At 37.6% G+C, this 16,925-nt stretch overlaps 1 protein-coding gene across 3 annotated transcripts in view; it reads right to left on the bottom strand.

Annotated features, from left to right (window-relative positions):
- Positions 1 to 1,876: 1,876 nt before the first annotated feature.
- The window catches only part of LOC132807484 (glutamate-rich protein 1), a 63,064-nt gene continuing 48,015 nt past the window's right edge, over positions 1,877 to 16,925 (bottom strand). For 2 of the 3 annotated variants that reach the window (XM_060821615.1, XM_060821622.1), the window contains one exon: positions 9,445 to 11,354. In XM_060821615.1, coding sequence (XP_060677598.1) covers positions 11,254 to 11,354 — 101 coding nt within the window. In that variant the 3' untranslated portion in view covers positions 9,445 to 11,253. Of the gene's footprint in view, positions 2,129 to 9,444; positions 11,355 to 16,925 lie in introns of those variants that run through there. The other variant, XR_009641966.1, reaches the window with a different exon arrangement.

Genomic DNA, 16,925 nt, shown 5'->3' with positions numbered 1-16,925 from the left:
TGAAAGATTTTAAATAACATTTCAAAATTAAGATATAGGTGTTTCTCTTGGAAGAAGGGATGAAAAATTGAGAGAGATGGGTGAATAGGTTAACATATCAAAATACTTCAGCTGGCAGGGCCCAAATGGTTTTCCTCTGGGCTGAAAAATTCTTATGATCTGAAAGGTACACCTAGATTCTCTAGTGCACCAGTGATTATCTTTTCACAGTATTTACTCATTAACAAGGTTAATTTAGATTTTAACTGTTTGCAAACTATTTTAGTCAGTGTGGGGGTTGGTTAGCTGAGTTGGCTGGACAGTTAGTTTGCACCATAGAATGATGCCAACAGCATCTCATTCTCAACCTTTCCCTTTGCCTGAGACACCGTGCCATTCAGGTTAAACCCACCACCAGTCACCTCTGTCTAATGGCAGAGCAGTCCTTTACCTTAGTCACTGTTTGGCAATTTCCTAGTTACAGTTGACTAACTTGATAAGTGGGAATGAATATCGTAGACTCCATAATAATTAATTAATTTTTTTTGCATATTTGCTGAACATGTTTTCACATGTTCATAATTATAAAGGAACAACTGAAGTCATGCAAAATAAATGATCTGTCATAATTACAGTTTTATTTAAGAATTAAGTGAGTTCCTTTTCACTGAGTTGATGTTGGAAATAGGACCTGCACAATGATAGTGCCACCTAGTGATGGGTGCACATGGTCTCCTAAGCACTCAGTCACTGGGATGGAAAACATTTAATACCGGTTGTACAAGGGTGTATTGAGATATAGCATGCTTACAATTCTGAAACCACATGTAAATTTTAGATCATGTTCTTTGATGTTTACCAAGCACTTAATTTTACATGAGTATTTCTTCTAATTGATTATCTAATTGCAGTTTTGCTCCCAAGTTTTGCAGCAATATTATTTTAGTTATGGTCTCACATGCTATTTTTGTAGCTTATCTCATTTGATGGCTTTTTACATGACTTCAGGGACCTATGGTCCTATTGTAGCACAGATAAGTTCTAACATTTAAGAAGATGTATTTAAAGCACATTGGCATTATGCAATGAAAAAAAATTGCTGAGAATGGAACTGAAGGCCATAATTTAATCAAAGAGCTACATACTGAGCAATGTATTACAGAATCATTGTTCTTATGGTTTCTTCATAGAAACCCCAAATTAACGTACAGTCCTGTAACTCCTGTTGAAACAGCTTGTGTTTATTCGCACATGCAAAGATTGGAAGCATGATTTTTTTTTACAAATTCATACAAAACCAAGAAATAGTGAACAAACAAAGGAAATCCTGGAGAAACTCAGTAAGTCTGGCAGCATCAATAGAAAGACAGAAAACCGAGTTAATGTTTTGAGTTTCTCGAGGAGTCCTATCAGATTCAAAACATTAACTCTGTTTTTCTCTCTCCACAGATGCTGTCAGATCTGTTGAGTTTCTCCAGCACTTCCTGTTTGTTTCAGATTTTCAGCATCAACAGCATTTTGCACTTATAAATAGTGGAAAAAAAAATCAAAGGTTATTTATTTAAATTTACCAAGCTGCAGGAGAATCTAACAACTGTAGGGAATCTAATCTAATTGTTTCCCAAACTATTTCCCTAAATATTTACATACATTTTAATAAATTTCACAGACAAAGTAACAATATATAAGTGGGCAAACCAATTGTAACAGTGTTGTAAACTAGCATTTAGTAGCTGATAAATGAAACATTATTTTGTTACTCATGCATGAAATACGAATAAAGCATCTCATTGTTGCTTATTCAGAAGAAACAATTCTGTTGTCATCAGGAATTCTTAGAGTTTATGACATAAACACGTCTCTTAAAATACAACTTTAAAATAGAAATGTAGCCAAAACTCATATGCCTGATCACGTAAAGCAGAAATTATATCTTGTTCAAAGTAAGTCAAAGATAGACTGAATTTCTCATAGATCTCTCAACCCATATAGTCCATGTCTACCTCCTTCTTAAGAGCGAAGACCAGGAGTTTTCTGTCAGCTCTTCCTTCATGGAACATATTGCCTCTGACATTGACTCTGCTTTCTTTCTCTTTGTCTCACGTTTTCCCAGCCGCACCTTCAAATTTTCTAGCATACGAGAAAAATTCTAGAGAAAAGAAACTACCAATTTATCAGTTTCCAGTTGCATGGGACTAATATATAAATATACAAATTAGGAGTATAAGTATACCATTTGCTTCCTCTAGCCTACTCTGCTATTCAATAAGATCATGGTCAAATTGTTTATGTTTCAAATTCCACACTCCTCTCTAATCCTGATGATCGATTTCCTTGCCTAACAAACTACTATCTGCCGACTTTAAAATATTCAATGACACCTCATCTCTTCTTGCTTCTGGGGCAGAATGTTCCATAATCACAGAACCCGCTGAGATAAAAAAAAAACTCTTCATTTGCATTTAAATATGGAATTTCAATTACCAACGTTTCTGTTTCTTCCTTGTAAAGAATTCCAAATTGTTTCCACGAACTAACCCAACCTCTGTCAGGATAAACTTATTCTCACATTTGAACAATTTTTTCTTTACCTTCATTCGTTATTTTTATGGGATCTAAAGCATCAACTTAGATTTCTCGAATGCTGTCAACTTAATAAATGTTTGCAAGGAACTTCTCAGGTACATTGTAAAACAAAATTTAATATTAAACTGTATAAAGTGATATTAAGTCAAAAACGTAGGTTAAAATAATTGTCTTAAATGTCAGAAGTGAGGTAGAAATTATAGAGATGCAGGTATGGTTTTCCAGAGCTTGGGGCCCAGGCAACTAAAGGTCGATAGGCACGATTGGTGGGTTACAATCATGGACCTCTAGAGACAAGATGAAAGGAACACAGATATCTTACTACACTATAGAGCTGGAGGAGATTTCAAAGATAGGGAGGAATTTGAAGGCAAGAATAATATTTTTGAAAATTAAGACATTCCTCATTCCTGGGAGCTGATGTTGGTCAGCAAGCACAGGAGTGATGCTGCAAGTTAAGAAATAGCCAGTAGAGTGATAAAAGATCTTATGGAGGTAGAATATGGGACAAGAGCCAGGAGTGCATTGAAAATCTTGAGTCCTTAAGCAATAAAGCCCTGAATGAGTGTTTCAGCAACAGATGATCTGAGACACAGGTGAATTTGGGTGGTATAATGGAGGTGGAAATAAGTAATCTTAGTTATCATGTGAATATGAAGTCAGAGGCACATCTCAGGGTCAAATGTGACACAAAGTTGTGAACAGTTTGGCTTATCTCAGTCTGGAGTCAAGAGTGTGGGGCTGGAAAAGCACAGCCAGTTAGGCAGCATCCGAGGAGCAGGGGAATCAATGTTTCGAGCATAAGCTCTTCATCATCTCCGTCTGACCAAAGGGACAGGGATAGAGTTGGCAATGTGGTTTTGGAGGAAGGTTGGTGTCAGCACATTGTCTCAAACAACCCTTACCTTGTACAACATACCAGAAGATGCAAACATCACAAGGTACAAGAGCATCTTCAGTGTGATGCCACCACCACCAAATACATCTTCCACCTCCTTCCCCTTTCAGTATTGCAAAGGGATCATTCCCTCTGCACCACTCTGGTTCATTACACAGTTACCCCCTCAACACTGCCTCCCCTTCCCATGCAAGCAGAGGGATACACATGTCTTTTTAAATCTCCCTTTTCACCATCCAAGTTCTATATGTGAAACAATGATTTAATTCTTTAGTATATATGCTGCTCCTCCACACTGGAAATATCATCACCAGATTTGGTGACTACTTTGTAGAACACCTCACTTCAGTCTGCAAGCGTGACCCTGAGTTTCCAGTCATCGGTCATTTCAATTCCCCTGCTCCACCATCTCTACTCTGACATCTGTTCTCGACTTCCTACTCTGTTCGAATAAAATTTAATATGAGTTTGAGAAATGAGACCTCGCCTTTAGACGAGGGACATCACAATCTTGCAAACTTAACGCTGAGTTCAATAACTACAAATCTTAAGTTGCTTTTGGATGACTGTTGTTGTTAATGCCATGCCCACTCACATCTCTCCAGCTCCATCTTTTGTTTCTTCACCACCCCACTGCCATCTTTAGCTTTACACCTTGCGCTCTTCTGTCATTAAACTCTTTTGCCTTTCATTCCATCACAGTCCTTTCCCTTGGTTTTTTATCCTGACCTCTGCCACTTTTCTGATCTCTGTCCTTTTATTAAACTTGTTGAATCTTTAACTTTCCAATGGGTTGCCAGTTATGATCTGCTTGCACTAACTGTGCCACAAGTAGACAGCACACAAAGTTGGCATTGTCACATCATTTACATTAGTGGTACTATTGAGCTGTGTAGTCCCTGTGCTGCTAGTTGCCTCTGTACTCAGCATGCAGCAAAGCTGTATCATGCTTATATGAAGTCTAACCAGACCTTTGTTTTTAAAGGCAGTCTGATCCTCTTAAAGGGAATATTCGCTAAATAATAGCAGGCTGTGCTGAGTTCGATTTGTGTATTGCTTAAAAAGGAGAATGGTTTGTGAGCCAAAATGGGGCTCCAGCATCAGGGATGGAGATTAATGGCAAGACATGGTTCCACGAATAGTGGTGGTGGGGCAGGAGCTTAGAAGGTCTCCAAGGACATCCCTCAGAAGGGAACAGGTGCTCACGGAGGTCAGTCCCTTTAATCTGGACCTACTGAGCTAACAGAGTAACTCAAGAAGTCTAATGATCTTATATGGATGGTCATAGTCAGTGAACATGTCTTTGCATCCTATTTCATGCACCACATGCTCAAAACATTGACTCTCCTGCTCCTCAGGTGCTGCATGACCGACCGTGCTTTTCTAGCACCACACTTTTGACTGGCATCACATCACCTGCCTCTCTCACTGCTCAGTCCATAACTAAACGATCAGTAGTCACTAGCACTCCAGACTCATATCCAATATTCAGATATTTGAACCAATATTGCTCCCATACACTGCTGGATATTCAGCCATGGCAGTTATGTTGCCTGAGACCATAAGACATAGGAGTGGAAGTAAGGCCATTCGGCCCATCGAGTCCACTCCGCCATTCAATCATGGCTGATGGGCATTTCAACTCCACTTACCCGCATTCTCCCCGTGTCCTTAATTCCTCGAGACATCAAGAATCTATCAATCTCTGCCTTGAAGACATTTAGCGTCCCGGCCTCCACTGCACTCTGCGGCAATGAATACAGGTCCACCACTCTCTGGCTGAAGAAATGTCTCCACATTTCTGTTCTGAATTGACCCCCTCTAATTTTAAGGCTGTGTCCACGGGTCCTAGTCTCCTTGCCTAACGGAAAAATTGTCCTAGCATCCACCCTTTCCAAGCCATGTATTATCTTGTACGCTTCTATTAAGTCTCCCCTTAATCTTCTAAACTCCAATGAATACAATCCCAGGATCCTCAGCCATTCCTCATATGTTGACCAACCATTCCAGGGGTCATTCGTGTGAATCTCCGCTGGACACGTTCCAGTGCCAGTATGTCCTTCCTGAGGTGTGGGGACCAAAACTGGACACACTTGACCACTCCCTTTTAGGATAAGGTCACACAAAGTAGAAAGGAGTAGAATAGAACTGGATTGGCAGGGCACAAGTATCCTTCTATTTCCTACATCCTCTGGTGGAATTGGTAATCAACATCATGGAATTAACTGTGACAAAGCATCTGATGTCGCTGAGAATGTTGAGGATGGTTGCTTCATGATCCTTCTGAACTGTCAGCTTACCTTGATTCTGCCACCATATTGAGCAAACCGCTGTGAGTGTGATCACGGATCATTTGCTTCCTATGTATGACCTCTTTCCTGACTTCTATCATCCCCTTTGATTTCCTTTCAGACATTCAGCAATTGCCACAAGTCCAGTCACACCATTCCAGTTGAAGCCCAGAAGAAGTCTTTCGGAGTTTAGAAGGTGCTATAAAGTCACTGGCTCGGTATTGCTGGCCTTTGTTGCAGATGCAACTCTCTAAAGCAGCGAATATCGGCTCAATGTGGCTAATGAAATGGAATAGTGTCCATAAGTCAATGTTGGAGTGTAAGCTTGGGAATCCAGGATAGCATGGCCTCAGGAGACAAGATTAAGCCACTCAGAAGTGAGCAGTCTCTGACGCATTCCAAGTCAGTGTGGCTTTTGAGGCAAGTTGGGTCTTTGAAGGTAAAGAGTTGAAACCCCTCAGGAGGAGGGCAGAATGATATGAGATGTTGGTACTCAGTGGCATTGAAGTTGGTGGATGTGTGTTAGAAAGTGGTTGACTCAACAGTTTGAGGGATAGACAGGCGAGTTTGCAGCTGAGATTTTGAGTCTTGGAGGTGGGTTGCCTCGGGGATGCAAGTGCTGGTGAAGGCTGAATAAACGTCTGGAAATGGAGGATGCACAACCCATAGTTGAGATTCATATGAGAACCATCAACATTTTCAGGACAGATTGGACATCTTGTATAATTGGTTTTAGGTGTTAGGGAGAATGTTGAAATACAAGATCTCCAGACTAGTAATCTTAAAAATACTGCCTGTGCCATGAGCTTTACCCGCGTGGAGGTAAATGTGTTGGATGGATGTTTTGGTAAATGATTTGCTTAAGACATGGTATATTAGGGAGGGGTTATGATTTTTGAGACATTGGGATCACTTTTGGGAAAGGACTTACGCAGAAATGGAACTAATCATCTGGCTGAGAGATCAAATACTGTAGTGGAGATAAACTTAAACTTATAAGGCAGGCAGGTGAATTGACGAATGAGCCCAGTTTTGGAAATAACAGAGAGGGCAAAAGAGAGAAAATAGGGAGCAGAGAAAAGGAAGTGAGGGAAGGCTTGAGTGTTGACAATGAACAAAGTCATGCTTGCATCTTAATGAGCAAGAGATAAAGGCAAAATTAATTGTATATATGTAAATACACAGAGTGTAGTGAACAAATTGGGAAACTAGAAGTAGAAATTATATGATATGACACCATTGACAGAAACATGGCTCAAGCTAGAACAGGATTAGATACTTAACTTTCCACCTTTTAAGATTATTTGTAGAAATAGGGTGGGTAAAAAGAGAAGAGGTATAGCAGCTTTGGTAAATGATAATATCATTGCCCTTGAATGAGATGCAGTTGTTGAATTAGAATCTATATAGTTCGAGGTGAGAAACAGGACGAGAGCGGTGATATTAGCAGCAATTATTATAGACATCCAAATAGTGGTAAGGAAGTAAAAGTGAACATTTGTAAGCAGGTTATGGAAATCTGCAGGACAATTAGGTTGTGATTGTCAGCGATTTCAATTACTCAGGGTAGACTGGGAAAAAGGTGAGATTGTGGGGCATAGAAGGGGGAGAAATTCCTGCAATGAGACAGGAGAAATTTCTGGAATTGTACATTTCCAGTCCTACCATTGATGGACCTGTGCTTGATCGGATCCTAGGAAATAAGGCAAGCCAAGTGGAGAATGTCAAAGTGGGGGAGCGTGTGAGAAATAACAGTTATAACATAATAAAGGTCAATGTTAAATTAGGAAAGGATTTTTAAAAAAAAAATCAGTCAAGGATTAAGATTCCAGACCGGAAAAGGGCAGATTCTCAGAGTTTAAAAATTGAAGTGGAGCATGTTGATTGGAAATACATTTTGGTAAACTGTAGATGAAATGGTTGTGTCCTGAAAAAGGATCACTAGATACAAAATGTTAACTCAGCTCTCTCTCCAAAGATGCTGCCAGACCTGCTGAGTTTCTCCAGCAATTTCAGTTTTTGTTTCTGTTTTTCCTTTGGACTGTGTTTTACTACAATTTGGTTGTTAATTTATGCTTAGCCTGTGTTAAAGATAAAAAAAAGGTAATATAGATTCTTTTATCTTTTTGATTTTCTAAAGATTTTAACATGCAAAATCGTATGGTTATTCTCTAAATAAGTATCGGAGATTTCAAATTTTGTCTATTTTGAAATGAAAAGTTACTGGTCTCTAACTGGATCATAAAATGGGGTCTGATCTGTCATTGCTACAAAATCTGATTGGAAAATGCTGATGAACATACACAATCAAGATGCTTGGTTCATTTGTTGACCCATATATCATGCTCCATTCGTAATCAAGGAATTCACTCCAAGATGATAGTGGGCATTAGGCAGAGTGTGCTTACATGTTTTCTACACTAACCTAGTTACATTGCAGAATCAGAGGCACTCTGAACAAGACAGAAATGTTGGAACCTGTACCATCAGTATTTGTAGCTCCAGACCACGACATGGATGGATAGTGCGTATTACCATAGCAAATGGACGCCTTGGGTTGGATTTGATATCTATCTCCTTGTCCTGTATGGTGGAGGTTTGAGTGCTATGCATCAGATCTGTCTTCCTTCAGAGAGCTGAAGGACAATAAACTGAAAGGACAGAGCTAAAACAAATCACAGTTACTTCCATTTGCCATACTTCTGTAAAAATATACTTTTCTTTGTGATCATGAAGCTGAGCTTGGTAGTTTTCATTTTATCATGAGAGTTTTTTTTAATCTCTAAGTGTCAGCAGAGGTAGTTGAGTATCGAGGCAAAAGTAAACTTTTATTTTGTCTTGAGCAATTAATTTTTGCCTTTCTTTTGCTCTGATAATTCATTTATATTTTTGCTGCTACGTTCTGGTTAAGTATGTCATGATTTGCAGTCAATAATGGTCCTTATACAGTAAGATAAATGTTATTCTTTAAATTGCCAAATATATATATATATATGTATCATTGCATAGCATCATATTGATGTGCTTTTGTTCATATTTAAAATATTGCATTTGATTGATTACAATGATTGCCAGATAATGAAATGAATGGCATTTTGAACAAAGATACCATGATCCTTTAAAACCACATATTAATCCAGTACTGTTACTAATTCACAGAAGTTAATGAAATTATTACTTGTTATAACAGAATACTGGCTATGCATATTTTTCTGATAACTTTGTAAAGATATGGTAAGTGAAGTAAGGGGTAGATGTGCAATGTCTAATATTTTAAAAATCATTACCCACAACACATAACAATTCTTAAGAAATAAAAATCCAGCATGAAAAGTGGTCCAGTGTTGGCTAATAAGATAATTTAAAGACAGAATAGATTAAAAGTAAGAGCTTCTAATGTTCCCAAAGAAAATCAAGTGCGAGATTGGGGATGATCTCACAATTCAGAAAAAGATGACCAAAAAGAAGATAGAAAGACAACAGAAGTTGGAAGTAAACTAGAAACAGACATAGAAATAGATTGGAAATGTTTCTGTCGGTATATAAAATCATTAATGGAAGAAAGGAGATTAATAACAGCAAGCATCTTTCTAACAAACAGACAGATAAATTGCTAGTGGAATAAACAAATAGCAGAAACATTAAACAAACTCTTTGTATCCTTCATGTTAGAAGACACAAAGAGCTTTCTAGAAATAATGAGGGACTAAGAGATTAGTGAGATTGAGGAACTTTTAAAAAAATGTTTTAGTACACATACTGTACTGGGCAAATTAATGGAGCTAAAAGCTAACAAATCCCTTGGATCTGATGGTTTATGTCATAGGGTCCTAAATGAGATGGCTACAAAATTAGAAGAAGCATTTTAATCCCCTATCTTTTACAATAATCTCTAGGAATTGGAAACAGCAAACACAAATTTGTTATTCAAGAAGAGAGAGAGAAAACATGGCTTGGAGGATTGAGGGCAATTTGTTGTGTGCATTGAAGATTGGTTAACCAACATAAACCAGACAATCTGAATAAATGGGACATTTTACACTAACAAATTGCATTGTGGTACTGCAAGGATCTGTGCTTGGGGCTTGCCTATTTATAATTTACATCAACAATATGTAGTGTGTCCATGCTTGCTGATAATATAAACTTTGATCAGAAAGTAAGGTCTGAGGAGGATGCAGACCAGTTACAAAGGGATATGGATGGGTGAGTCAACAAAATTTTTCCTCATGGATCATAATTTGAAACCAGTGGTATTTCTTCATTTTGGTAACAAAGATAGAAAATCAAAATATTTTTTAAATGCTAAGAGTTTGGGAGATGTTGGTTTTCAAAAGGCATTTGCATACATACAATTCACAGGAAGTTAACAAGCACAGTCAACAATACAAAATTAGGGGAGGACAAGTGGAATATAAGCTTTTCTTACATAGCTTTTGAAGTAAGACCAAATAAGTCTTGCTGCAATTATAGAGGACCTTAGGGAAATTACAAGTGCAATGCTGAGAACACTTTTGGTTTCTATACCAAAAGAAGAAGACACTTCTCTTCAAAGGAAGGTACCAAAGGATCAGTAGATTGACTCTTGGGATACAGAGATTCTCCTATGAGGAGAACTTCAGAGGATTAAGCCTATTGCCTGAAATTTAAATGAACGAGAAGTTATCTCACTGAAAGATATGCAGTTCTCAAGAGACTTGACAGGATAGCTGCTAGGGAGGCTGTCTTTCCTGTCTAGAGCTAGGAATCACAGCCTCACAAGGAGGGTTTAGGCAGTAAGGATTGAAATGAGAAGAAATTTCTTCACTCAAAGGACTGTGGATATTTGGAATCCTCTAAACCTGAGGGCTATAAATATTCCATCATCAAATACTTTTAAGTCAGAGATTGATGGATTTTTAGGTGTTTTGTAATCAAGCAGCAAGGTGGAGTTGAGGTAGAAGATCAGCTATTATCTTACTGAATAACAGAGTAGGCACAGAAGACCAAATGGCCTATATTTGCTCCTTCCATTCTTATGTTGCATTTGGCCTACTATGTCAGCCACCTTTTCAGAAGTTAATGGTAAAAATAGTTTTTAACTTCTGCAAAATTTTGTGGCTAGTTACATGGAATCACTTTGAATATATCTCTGCACACAGCCATCATAGTGAATGACAGCAGTCTCTATTTTGCATAATTAATTACAATATGGCTTAGACTTAGCTTCAGATTCAAATTTCTATGCACAAAGTTTCAAAATTTAACAGTCTGCATTAGTTAAAGGCCGATTGCCTTTACCACAACAAATCATTAGTGCAATTGTAATGATAGCGAAGCTTATTGGATTTTAAAACTTTAAGACAGCAGGCGTAATCCAGGACGTGATCTGACAACATTTACCATCAAATACAATCTCACTTTCATGGCCTGACAGTGAATATTCTGTATCCACTTCTTTATCAGGTAGATGTTTTAAAGTTAGTTAACGATTTCTGCTGAAGTTGCATTTGTCGTGCACTATAGTAGGACATGCTGAAACCTAACACGCCGAGAAATAGAGCTGTCCCATGCATCCATGTGTCTGTATTGTTCAGCGTCATTTTGCCAGCAGATCGACTCTAGAAGACAAAAAAGAAACAATTCTTAGTTTCAATAAAAGATAAGCAGTTATATTATAGGCAACCATTTTGAAATGGATACTTATTTATACTAGTGAACAATCAATAACTCTACTCTTGCCTACGTATGATTCCAGGTAACATAGAATCAGTTTCTCATTCATTATACTAAGGCCAGTCAGGGTGCCAAATAGTCTGCTGGGCAGCCATTTATGCTTACCTGTAATCATGTATAGGAAATTGCAACAATAGAAAATCAATACTATTTTATTCAGCATGCATTGCATATTTGAGACACACCATTGAATTGTTCTATTATTGTAACACAATGCAAAAGAATTTTCAAATGACTATTTTAAAACATTAAAATATTTCAATAGTGGATTTTTGAAACTTCAAACATTAATTTTGTGTGGACAGAACAATTGCAGGTGAATGCATTTAGTGCAAACAACCGTGAGGGCAAATAGCATGTTGGCCTTTATTGCAAGTGGATTATCGTATTTGAATAGTACGGTTTTGCTATAACTGTATAGGCCTTAGTGAGATCACACCTGGAATACTGTGCATGGCATCGACCTCTATACCAGAGGAAGGATATACTTGCTTTGCAGGTGGTATACCAAAATTCAACAGATTGTTTCTTGCAATGAGAAGGTTGTCCTATGAGACTAGGTAAACTGTGCCTATCTTCAATGTGGTTTAGAAGAATGGAAGGTGATCCCATTGAACGCTACAGAATTCTGAAGAAGTTTGACAAACACAAAGGTTATTTCCTCTCATGCGGGACTCGTAAATTGGAGAAGAGTTTCAGTTATTTAGGACTAAGATGAGAAATTTCTTCATTCAAAAGGATTGGGAATCATTATAAATGACATACCTAGAGGGTTGTGGATGCTCCCATTGTTCAACATATTTAAGGCTGGAATAAATAGATTTTGTTTCTCTGAGAACCACTATGGAGAGCAGGTATTCAAAGTGGAGTTGTGGCATGATTTTATTGAATAATGGAGCTGGCTACAAGGATCATATGGTCTAGTCTCACTTATGTTTTGTGCTCTTAATTTATACATACACATAATGAGAGTTATCAATAATACATCATAAAATGAATTATCTATTGAAATGAAACATCACATGTTTCATCACAATTACTAATTCATCACAATAGAAATAGAAAATTCTGGAGAAACTCAGAAGGGGCCTTAAAACTGATGGTTTCTATTCTGTTGAGAAAATGGGAGGAGTAAGTGGAACAAGTGGTGAGGTTGCCTATCAGAAAAGGCAAAGGGAACACTAATGGAAGTAGAGGAGAGATATAGAAGAATAGATATTAATATGAGGCGTTAATAGCAGAAATTGGCTCTGATGAGAGCAACACATGGAAACAAGTATGTTGTTGGAAGTATAATCAGAATGAAGAACAGTGTTTGAACTTGATCCTCCATCTTGATTATATCACCTATCTCCAACCCTTCATTTTGTTTGCATGGGTTTGCGGTCATCAAAGCTGGCTTATTTTTGCTATTCACACCATTGTTTTTAATTTACATATTTCCTGTACTGCCATTAGAACATATTTTGTCTTTTACTTTGGCACCACCTGTTCCACTCAATCCGCCTCCCCTATTGTCAAGGGCATAAAAATGATCATTTTTCAGTCCACTTTAATTCTGAAGAAGAGGCATATTAGACTCTAAATGTTAACTCTGTCACTCTCATCACAGATGCTGCCAGAGTTTGTCATCATTTTCTCTTTTTATTTCAGCTCATCAGCACCCGCAGTACTTTGCTTTTATTACATTTTTACTGATTCTCTACTGTTGATTTAATCATACAAAGACAAAGAGAAAATTGGGTGTACTTACCAGAACATCCATTACTGCTCTGACAGCAATGATGATTCAAAATTGAACAAAACCAATCCTACACATCTTATAGAAAGCATTATAAAATAAAATGTGAGGTTTGTAGTGAAATTGTAAAGGAATTATTAATAAATGCATTTACAATTTTTCTACAAATGGCGCACATGAAATCTGACCTTTTTAATAGTGGGACCTCAAACCTTTGTGTTTCTGTTATTTTAAAATAACATGTCACAACCAGTAAATTACTTGAGCAATTTAAGTTGTTAATTTTGTTTTTAGAAACATTAACTTCCAAGACTTTGGTGCTTCTATTAGTTTATTACAGAAATCACAGGAAATGACAATATTCATTTACTATGATGAATGCAAATATAACAAAATTCTATACATTTTCAAAATCAGCTTTATGGAAACAGAACTCCTTAAGTTTGTAGTTGGTCATTGTGGGTTGGCTGCATTAGCTAAAAACTGCAGACAGTTACTCAAGGCTGGAATTGAACTCAGATCCCTGACGCTGAAAGGCAGCTGTGCTAACCACTTAGACACCATGCTACTGAAACGTAACAGGATAGTTTGAAAATAGTTTGAATATTAACACACTTCAAATACTTGGTTCCACTAGTAATCCACCCAGACCCATAGCCCTACCCTATTACTTTACATTTAAATCAATCTGTATTTGTACGAAATTTGATAAAAGGGTTTTGTTTAATTGCAAACACATGTTGCAATTGTGTCAGAAGTGGTAATCTTTTGGTGTAAGATTGTAGCAATGTGAAATACATTGAACTCATTTATTTGGCCTGCTATTGCTTGAGTTACTTGTTTGCCTTTGACCTACTCCACAGGAAATGAATGTTATTCTCAGTTAGGTTTTTGTGTTTATCTGGGTTGAAACAAAATTCTGTTCTGTATAGCAGCAGATAAAGAGACAGATAGTCAATTTAAATCAAGTGAAAGTGGGAAATAACATTAGGTTAAAAGCTTTGCGTGAGTCCAAAAGACTGTCTGTTAACATGCCAAACTGAATGCATCTAATCTCCAACATAGCTTTACTAATTGAATAGAAACACAGTATAAAAAGTGATAAAGGTGTACAGCACAGAAACAGACCATTCGGAACAACTCGTCCATGCCGACCAGATATCCTAAGTTAATCTAGGCCCATTTTCCAGCACTTGGCTTATATCCCTCCAGACCCTTCCTATTCATATACCCATCCAGATGCCTTTTAAATGTTGTAATTGTACCAGCCTCCACCACTTCCTCTGGCAGCTCATTCCATACACTTAACACCCCTTGCATGAAAAAATGAATTCAAACAAAATTTGAATTGTGAGTCTAATTGAATTGTGATTACCTAATTTAAACCATTGGAACCAAAGAGACAATTTCTGAAATGGCTCGAATAAAACAAGATCTCTTTGTGATCCAAATAAAAGTAGCTCACACAAACTTGCAATACTGCTGCTTCAGATATGACTGTACACTTTGGAAATAAATCAGAAAACTCAGCAAATATTGAGATCCTGTTGTCTCTTGCTACTTATAGACTTTCAGTGGAAGATTTTGATGAGCTAATTAGCAGAGAAGAAAGGCATGTGGAGATCCTGCAACCTGTCATTTTCTTTGACTATGAAGATGAACTGTATTGAGGAATGGCTGATAGGACAAGCACCTTCTCACAACTTAAAACTGAACTTGAAAAAGTTCCAAAGACATTTCCATGTTGGCGCTAAACAGATAGAAAAAAAATCAGTCTTTTATAGTAAAGAAAGAGAGCACTGTCTGAAAATTGCTCTGGGGCCCTCTTGTGATGCAGTGGTAGTGTCCCGACCCAAAGAGAAAAAAAAAATTGTTTTTAAGAAATTGGGTCCATGATGACTCTCCATAGAGCAAAACAGAGAGTCACATTCTTCTGCACCATCCTCTTAGTACTGAAAGTAACTATTAGTAACATTTCCATCTACATGTACAGTTTTGAACTAGTCTACACTATTTTCATTAAAAGCCTTTGGGAAGAGAATTTGAAGAAAGAGTACACATTGACAACTTTCCACTGACAATGTTACAAAAAACAATTGATGACATAGACCTGGAAAGGTGCAGGTGCACAGATCTTTGAAGATGGCAGGACATATTGAAAATGTAGTAATGAGTTCGAGCTTCATAAATAAAGACCTTGAGTAAACAAGCAAGAAAGTTATTTTGAACACTAATAAAACTCAGGTTGAGTCACAACTGGAATTTCACATTGAGTTCAGTTCACCCTCTATTCCTGATGAAGGGCTTTTATCCAAAATGTCGATTTTCCTTTTCTCAGATGCTGCCTGAACTGCTGTGCTTTTCCAGCACCACTTTAGTCTAGAATCTGGTTTCCAGCATCTGCAGCCCTTGTTTTTAACTAGTTCAGTTCACCATACTTTGTTAAGGTTGTGAGAATTCATGAGAGGATGCAAAGATTTATAAGAATGCTTCCAGCAATGGGGAATTTTGACTATAAGGTTACATTAGAGAAACGGAGGCTGTTGTAATTTGAGCAAGGGAGGTTAAGGGAATACTTGAGAGAGCTGTAGAAGAATATAATAGGTTTGGATGAGTTAGATAAAGATAATTTTTTTTAGATAGATTAGATTACCTACAGCATGGAAACAGTCTCTTCAGCCCAAAAGATACACACCGGCCCTCCGAAGACAAACTCACCCCCCTATATTTACCCCGGACTAATCCACCTAACATTACAGGCAATTTAGCATGGCCAATTCACCTAACCTGCACATCTTTGGACTGTGGGAGGAAGCTGGAGCACTCAAAGAAAACCCACGCAGAACGTGCAAACTCCACAAAGACAGTTGTCCAAGGTGGGAATTGAACCCAGGTCTCTGGCGCTGTGAAGTAGCGGTGCTAACCAGTGAGCCACTGTGCCGCCTACTACTACTCTTGGTTTCCACAAAATTGGATGATAATTTATCACAATGCCAAATGGGAGCAACATTCTTTTCTCATTGGTTAACTGGCAGCAACAATGGACATAAGAATATCTCAAATATTAGCTGGGATGTTAGTGTGCTCTCTGTACATAGGTGTTATTTGATATAGCAATTTCTAAACATTATCATGCTTGTAATGGAGCACCTGTTTTTTGTGGATGTACCTTATAAAACAAGGCATACCTGGCATAATGCTTCATCAAGTTTGGATGACAAGAAATTTTTATGAAGTTCACAGATGGGCTGTTAGATTTTTAAGAGTATTCAAATTTGCAGAAATGCTCACCTAACAAATCAGGTATTTAAAACCAAAAGTGAAAATGCTGGAAAATCTCAGCAGGTCTGGAGCATCTGTAAGGAGAGAAAAGAGCTGACGTTTCGACTCTAATTGACCCTTTGTCAAAGCTTTGACAAAGGGTCAGTTAGACTCGAAATGTCAGCTCTTTTCTCTCCTTACAGATGCTGCCAGGCCTGCTGAGATTTTCCAGCATTTTCTCTTTTGGTTTCAGATTCCAGCATCCGCAGTAATTTGCTTTTAAATCAAGCATTTAATTTCATTTTCACAATGAAGACAACATATTGCGTGTTTACAGTGTAGCTGGAAAATTCCAGTTGTGCCCGATCTGCTCGTACACTACTACTTTTGTTTGTTTGCTTCTGTCTGCTCTATTTGATTTACATTTGACCACTAAGTGAAACCTATGATTGGT

The sequence above is a fragment of the Hemiscyllium ocellatum genome, chromosome 3 (assembly GCF_020745735.1).
Source record: "Hemiscyllium ocellatum isolate sHemOce1 chromosome 3, sHemOce1.pat.X.cur, whole genome shotgun sequence".
NCBI classification, from domain to species: Eukaryota; Metazoa; Chordata; class Chondrichthyes; order Orectolobiformes; family Hemiscylliidae; genus Hemiscyllium; species Hemiscyllium ocellatum.
Note: the sequence above shows the minus strand (reverse complement) of the source record. Positions and strands in the feature narration are given on the sequence as shown.